We start from the raw sequence: 7,478 nt of genomic DNA on the forward strand, positions 1-7,478 counted from the left end.
TGACCGAGCCAGCCAGGTTCCCCTATAGTAAAAATCTTATTAATTTTGAAAGCCGGAGATGCCCTGTCCCAGGAGATGGGAGTCCGACCAGTGTGTCGTCATTAAGATGGCCTCAAGACCCATCCTATTCCCAAACTGACTCACCTTCCCAGTCCTCCTAAAGGGGCATGCCAGCCAGCAGACAGAAGAGATGAGTTAGGTGGAGATACCGTGCTCCCATCCGCCCACTCACTGCCTGCTCCCCCGGGGCCCTGAGTAGCAGACGAACCCCTGACAGAGACCCTTAAGCTCTGGTAAGGCAATCAGAGACCTGTTTACATCTCTTCCCAGATACCCATGAGAACCCTTTGCAAACAGTGAAGAGGTAAGAGAAGGGAAAATCTAAACCACCACTTCGGACTCATATGCAGGAAGGAAAAAAAAAAAAAAAAAAGGACCACACAAAAGGGTTTAGGAACTTTTCATGCTTAGACTAAAAATCACAGGCTGGGGGTTTCATGAAGTGACTGGTCCATCTCAGGCAGAGCAAGAATCTGCCCCTCACCCAGCAAGGTCTGCAGAGCGCAGGAGCTCCCGCTGTAGTGTGATATAGCAATGCCCCACCCAAGAGGCAAGAAAGCGAGATTAACAAGCACCCACCTGCCTGGCACTACGCAAGCCACTTTCAAGTGTTCCCTCACTTAATCCCCACACCAACCGCATGAGTTAGGGATCCTCGTTTTACAGATGAGGATCCTGAGGCTTGGAGAGGTTCACTGATTTGCCCAAAGCCGTAAAGTCTCAAAGCCGAGATGAAAATCCGGGTCTTCTGGTCTTTCCCCACTCTGCCACACTGAATTCTTTCTCTGACCCAGCCTCAGTCTCCCGTGGGGAAGTTTCCTCTTAACATCCATGCCTCTCGCTTTGTCCTGGTCCCTGTGAGGAAAAGGCTCAGCTTGAAGGAAGCTGTTCTATGAGGACGGGTGGGGATCCTGGCAGGATCTTTTCTCTAACACAGCAAACACGACCTCAGAAGTCACTCTCAGCTGACCAGAGGCTCCCAAGGGAACACTGAGGTAGAGCAGTTTGCAGATGGCAGGTCTCTGTGGAGTTGGTTACCACACGACCAGAGGCAGTGCTGGAAGGAAGGTGAAGGAAGCAGCAAGCCAGAGTAGTGTCAAAACGGCCACGCCAGGTCCCAGCAACCAGGGAGGGAGCCCGGGAAGACTCTGTTGCTCCGGTCCAGGAAGCACGTGGCTTGCCCCAGAATGACTTGGGGACCTTGAACGTGTCCCGTGCCGGGCCACGTGGGCACTTATTTCATTAGCAGCGGCAGCAGCCCCAGTTCATTCAGTCTCTCCTTGGCCACAGCCTCCCAGCCCCTGTTGGCTTGAGGGCTACGAGGTGAGGGGTGCAGGAGCCCCTCCACCCGGACCACAGGCATCGGGCCTGCCAGAGCCCGCCGTGCCCGCTGCTCTGCCAGCCGCCCCACTCCCACCACCAGCCGCACCCCCAGCAGCTGCACCTGCCGGCGGAGGGCCGCGTCACAGGCCCCAAGAAGCTGTTCTCGCTGCTCGGCAGGTAGCTCAGCGGGAGTGACGTTGCGCCCACTGGGGGTCAGGAAGAGCAGAGGACACAGATTGTGGACAAAACAGTGACGGAAGAAGACTTCAGGCTGTCCACACAGTTTCCGGAAAAGGCCCCAGAACCGGGCACCGCTCACCTCTGACTGAGGGCACTCCAGTCCCAGCACTGGTCGCTTAGGGTGCTCTTGGGGAGGGGTCAACACATGCCCCCCGATGCCCAACCAGTCCCGGACTACGTTCACTTCCCCAAAGGGCACCTGCCGGGAGGGAGAGAGACACGGGGGTTTCATTCCGGAGACCTGATGCCTGGGTTCTGGGTCAGCTGACCCCTCTCCACCCTGCATGAGGACCCAGTCTGGACACCCCACCCCCACCCCTTCACCCAAAGGCTCGAGACAAAAATTCTGGCCCTGAGGTTTGATCCTGCTCATCTTTCTCCAACTTCTCATTGTGCACTGCAATCCAGAAGAATCTGTTTGTTTGCTTCTATCCCCACCTGCCTTTGGGACCACATGCAAAGACTATATGGGAATATCTGGTCCTACACAGGATACGATGGGTAGTACTGGGGACAGACAGATGGTCTGAGACAGAAAGCTGCCAGGGGTAGAGGAGGCCCAAGGACAGGACTGACCACTGCTCTCTGGGCGCCCTCTCAGCCCCAAGCCTCAGGTTGTCATTTCCATCGATCATCATTGATCACCTTTCATCCCCCAGTTGGGGTCAATAAAAGCGATTGAGCCTCCTGCCCTGAAGCCTCTTCCCCTCCCCCCATCTGCCAAGCACCCCCACTGAGGGCCATTCACTCATCCTGAGGTCTGAAAGAAAAGCAGGCAGGCCCCAGAGCCGGCTCTGTTTTCAATCTCTCCTCAGCTAAGAAACGGAAGCAGGCCGGCTGGATGCCCTGCGTCTCCTCCATACCCACCCCTGTCGACCAGTCTCCCCTGAGGACCCAGTAGTCCTGGTCCCTCTCCCGACCCCAACCATGCTCTAGGGAAAGAGGAGATCCGGCAAGGTAAGGGTTAGATGGAGCTGGCGGAAGGAAGGGCTCGCAGAGGCAATTAGTGGACAGCTCACAGGGGAAACGGAACTACCATTAATGTGCTTGGTTAACTACAGGCGGCAAGGCCAGGAGAGCGTCTGAAACCACAGGAGCCAGCATGTGTCCTGGGAGGGGACGAGGGGGCCCGCACCCACACATGTGCACAGCCAGGCCCACACTCCTCCCCCCACAGCACACACGACCAAACATCCACCCTGGAGCCTCCCACTCCACCCGCCAGGGGAAGCCAAGCCCTTTACCCCGGTCTGGGCCATGCCAAAGGGTCCTGGGTTCATGCCCAGGAACAGCACTTCCTTGGGGCCCTGGCAGTAGCGGGTCACATAGCTATGGTGTGGCTCCCACGCATACTCCACAGGATTGTAGATGATGCCCACGGGCTCTGAGAACCGCAGCTGGCTCAGTTCAGCGCTGAGCCGAAGCTCCTCCTCCAGGAAGCCTTCAGCCAAGTTTTGAGGGCAAGGCTGGGGCTCCATTAGGGCACTCGCAGGTTCATGGAGGGGCCCCAGTGGATAAGCCTGGGGCAAAGCCATATCACTGCCACCTGGAAAAGAGATGAACAGAAGCTTCATCAGCCCTCAGCCCTAGAGTGAGAGGGATCCAGACTGGCCAGGGCTGCCCTTTCCTGGGCTCAGAAGAGACTGTCAGTCGTCCCCCAACCCCCTAGGGTTGACTGAGTTCATCTCAGTTCTTGGTAGTGATGGGTCCTTCCTCCCCCCCGCTTCAAGTATACTTCTTCTCCATATGTTACCTGGTTAGACTAAGCCATCGTCCCCCACTCCAAACTCCAAACCTCCTTTCCATCAGGCATAGGTCTTGAGTCACTAGTTCCTAGGCCATGCCAGACCCATGGTAGGTGTTCAGCATATATTTACTGGTGGCAAACTTCCAGCGCCTCTAATGTCACCCTTAATAAAACAAGCGTAGCCAGGATGGGCTGTGTCCTGAAAACCAATGTGCTGAAGAATGAGATGCAGGTGCACAGCCAGAGCCCGGAGACTAATTACAGGAGGCTAATTACAATCGCTTCCAGGTGGTGAGCAATTGCTCTGTGCCAGGTACACCTCATTGGTCCCCCTAACAACCCCATGAGGGGACTATTATTGCTCCCATGTTACAGGTGAGAAGACTGAGGCTTAGTAAGACCAAGTAACTGGCCCAGGGTCATGCGGTTAACAAGTAAGGAAGCTGAAATCTGCACCCAATCTGTCTGGCTCAAGGCTACGCTCTTAACCACCCATCTCCTCTTGCCTGAGACGGTTCAGTCAGCCACCCTGCTCATCCAACAACCCCCCCCCCCACCCACCCAAACCCAGCCCAGCTTCTTGCCCACAGTCAAGAATTCTCAGTGGTGAGTAGGATGATTACCAGACTCAGAATAGACTCTTACAACCATGTAACCATGGCCAGAGCTTCAGGTTTTCTCATCCAAATACTAAGAATAATAATATCCACTCAATAATAGTAACATAAGGGATGTGGGGGTAGGGGGGGTGGGGAGGAAGTGGAGAAGCAGAGGAGAAAGGGGGAAGATGGGGGTGAGGAGGCTGAGGGAGCACTCCGGCAAGTTCTACAGCCTACAAAGGCAATTCTTCCCAATCTTCCTTCTCACAATTCCCCCGCAAACCCAGGGTTCCAGCCTGACCATTCCACTCACGCTTTCAAAATGCCTTTCCTACCCCAACTCCCAAAACTCTGCACACGCCATCTCTTCAAATCCGACCAGACACACTCTTTGAATCAACCAGGACTGTGACCCCTCTGCCTCTCCACACATCCAAATCGTACCCCAACCTGCAAGATGCAGCTCCAGAGATCCCATTGGTCCCTTCCCACCTCAGGACACTGGCATTTGCCGTGGCTTCCCAGTCCCACCCCACACATGAGAAGGTGTGGTGTGAGGCCTGGGAATCTGTATTTTAAACCAACTTCCTAGGGTGCCCTGTTCAGTTTCCCTCTATATCTTCAAGATCCTAGCTTTTATTAGGTAATCAACAAACACCTGCTCAGCTCTGTCCATTCTATCTTTTCCAATCCTGTTTAAAACTACCTTCTACCTCGGAGTCTTTCCCGATGAATTCTCCATTTCTACAGCCTGAGTTCACTCAAGGTTCAGCTGTCCACTTGGCATTCTGCTTGTTTCTGAGGGCTTGCCAGGCTCTGGACGTTTCCAACCTGTTTGGGCCTCCCATAGGGCAGGGGTCAGGGTTCTTCTCCCTCTCAACCTCTTCTCCCAGAAGGGACCTCAGGGGTTGACTGAACAGCTTGATCCATCAATCTGTTCTCTGACCTCAGCCTAGGGGAGCAGAAGAGAAAAAAAAGTCAGGGCCAAACTTAGACAATCTTTCCCCAGACTGATCTCAGAAGTCTTTAACTGCTCTGTGCAGATGGCTAACCAGGGCCAACTGGGCTCAAACAAAAGCCCAGAAGGGAACTGTGGAGAACTCAAATGTCTCGAGGGGCCCCTGCTCGGCATCTCCTCATGTAGTGCCAATGTTAGTGGACTGGCTGTTCCAGCTCTGGGATCTCTCTCCTCTTCCACTGAGCCTACCTTTGACCTTGAGACCTGTGCTGGGGATAGCAAGGCTGAAGGGTATGAAAAAGAGTGACAAGGCTTTGTTTTCAGCGTTCCAGTTTCAGAGCCTAATCTGATAACAAGAACCACAGTCTGAGTGTCAACTGAATCAATTTCTAGCCCTAGTTTTCTAAGTTTCTCTTACGCAAGCCATTTAACTCTCCTCCCTATGAAATCACACATTCCATCCGACCTATCAAAAGCTGTTAACTCATTTATTTTTTCCAATATTTATGAGTCTCTTACATGAAAGGCACTGTGGTCATCTCTTGAAGAAGAAATAATAAATAATAAGAAAATGGAGGCCACGCTCAGAAACAGATAAAACAATTTTCATACACTGTGACTTGAGCTTTATTGTCCTAAACAAAGCACTACGAGAACCCAAAGGTGGAACTTGGAAGTCCTATCCAAAGTCACCAAGAACCAAAGACTTAAGAAACGTAGATACATTATAAATTACAGCGTCGTATTAGGTGCAAAAGCCGCGGAGGGTGATCCAGCAATGTCTGGCCATCTAGGTTCTCTGACACTAAATCCAGGAAGTGGAAGAAGGAATTCTAAACACTATCCACTCCCCTATCCCTTGGGGGCACTCCAAGGAGTCGACAGGGACAATCAGCAATCCTTAAACGAATAGCAGCAGTAGTAGGTCATGGACTTAAAAACACCACTTTATCCCTCCTACTGGTTCTGAGAGGGCCGCCAGCTAGGGGTCCGTAAGAAACCTCCGCGTCCACCCTAGGGCTCCGCCCGACGGGAAAGCCACGTCTCCGCAGGCCCTCAGGGAGGTTCCGTGGACTCGACTCCCCCTGCGCCGGGGCAAGCCCCAAACGGAGCAAGGGTCCCTCAAACACACACATTCTGACTCCCCACTCGACACCGCCTCGCAACCCTGAGAGCCCCAAGCCGGCCCCTCAGCACCCCAGGTCCCCGGGTCCCTACTTCCTCACCTGGTTCAGCTCTCCATCCGGTTTCCGGTTCCCTTCCCCGCCCCCGGGCGCGGAGGACAGAGGGAATTGTAGTCTACTTTGCTTAGGGAAGGAGATTGGCGTAGCGGCGGCAACTTCCGCCGGAAATACTCAAATCCCCGGAAGGCGTGCTAAGTTAGCCCTAAGTGACTCTGGGGGTTGTAGTTTATTCCTTACATCAGAGCAAAATCAAGAAGGCTTTAGGAGAGACCAGGCTCATTAAGGACCTCAGAGGTCCTGGCCGCTAGCCTTCAAGGGCAGCACCCTTCCAAAAGTTCATCGACAAGACTTTTCCCAACAGGACTGCGAATCAAGGAGCTTCAACCATTCCCCAATCTCGAAGCTCACCTGAGGGTATTAAATGAAAAAAGACCATTTCTAGTCCTCCTGCTGCCCAAGGAGCTCTTCTTTGCAGCCCTCAAAGGACAGTATCTAGAACATCCAAGGAGGCACTTCTGGAATCTGCTAACAACTTTATTCTTATTTATTTATTTATTTATTTATTTATTTTGCTGACAACTCTTTAGTAGTGGCTTTGAGACACTTCCATTTCCCATTACTGCCCAAGCCTGTGTTTCCATGGCTTTCCCATTTTATTTCTCTCTCTCCTCTGCTGTGCAGTCTACCCAGCCCTATAATCTCCCATCCTTCCAAATCCTTCCCCTCAAATACTCTGTCCAGGACACCTTCCCTGACCAATCCTAATCCCATGGCTGCACCTAACAGTCCATTCCCTCCCACCTCCCCAACCCAAAACAATGTCCAGAGCTGTCCCGTTCCTAATTTTGTTCTTGTCCCCCACCTGGGTATATTTCTGTGTCCTGACTCTAAGATTTTCATTACACGAGAAGCCCCATAAGGCTAATTATCTTCTAAATCTCTCCCACCCCCTACCCCCTGCACCCCTCAGCACAGCCATGACTGAGATCAAGAAGAAGCAAGGTCTCCCTACAGGTGGTAAAGAAGGAGACCAGTGAACCCCAGGACAGGAAAAGGAGAGAGAACAAGGATGCTACCCCCTTCCCAACCCTCCCCTGCTCTCCTACCAACAGACAAAAACTTAACTGGGTGCGGCATGAGCTTCAGGGAACTGTGAGCAGCAACCCTCTGACACCAAAGGTGAAAAACCACCCCACCTTTGCAAGACTTTGCAAATAAAGTTAATCATCCACCTCACAGTCTGTTATTCCCTGAGCTTGCACTTGTGTCAGATTCTTTCCCTGCTTGTCCTTGCCTCTCTCTGCCTATGTAAATGTCTCTCTATCCCTACTCTCTTGATGGTTTTTTCTCTGTATCTATGTGTCTCG

The 7,478-nt window shown here is 52.8% G+C and overlaps 1 protein-coding gene across 5 annotated transcripts; it reads right to left on the minus strand.

Annotated features, from left to right (window-relative positions):
- Positions 1-449: 449 nt before the first annotated feature.
- SMUG1 (single-strand-selective monofunctional uracil-DNA glycosylase 1) lies at positions 450-6,876 on the minus strand. 5 transcript variants are annotated; one of them, XM_030322792.1, is made up of 4 exons: positions 6,154-6,876; positions 3,377-4,921; positions 2,868-3,169; positions 450-1,822 (listed from the first exon to the last, which is right to left on the minus strand). In XM_030322792.1, the coding sequence occupies exons 3-4, from the start codon at positions 3,156-3,158 to the stop codon at positions 1,295-1,297; spliced, it is 819 nt and encodes a 272-aa protein (XP_030178652.1). In that variant the 5' UTR covers positions 3,159-3,169; positions 3,377-4,921; positions 6,154-6,876; the 3' UTR covers positions 450-1,294. The 5 variants fall into 5 exon arrangements, with proteins under 5 accessions (XP_030178652.1, XP_030178655.1, XP_030178654.1 ...); XM_030322795.1 differs by having other exon boundaries at positions 4,801-4,921; positions 6,154-6,875; XM_030322794.1 differs by having other exon boundaries at positions 4,676-4,921; positions 6,154-6,875.
- Positions 6,877-7,478: the final 602 nt, after the last annotated feature.

The sequence above is a fragment of the Lynx canadensis genome, chromosome B4 (genome assembly GCF_007474595.2).
Source record: "Lynx canadensis isolate LIC74 chromosome B4, mLynCan4.pri.v2, whole genome shotgun sequence".
Classification (NCBI taxonomy): Eukaryota; Metazoa; Chordata; class Mammalia; order Carnivora; family Felidae; genus Lynx; species Lynx canadensis.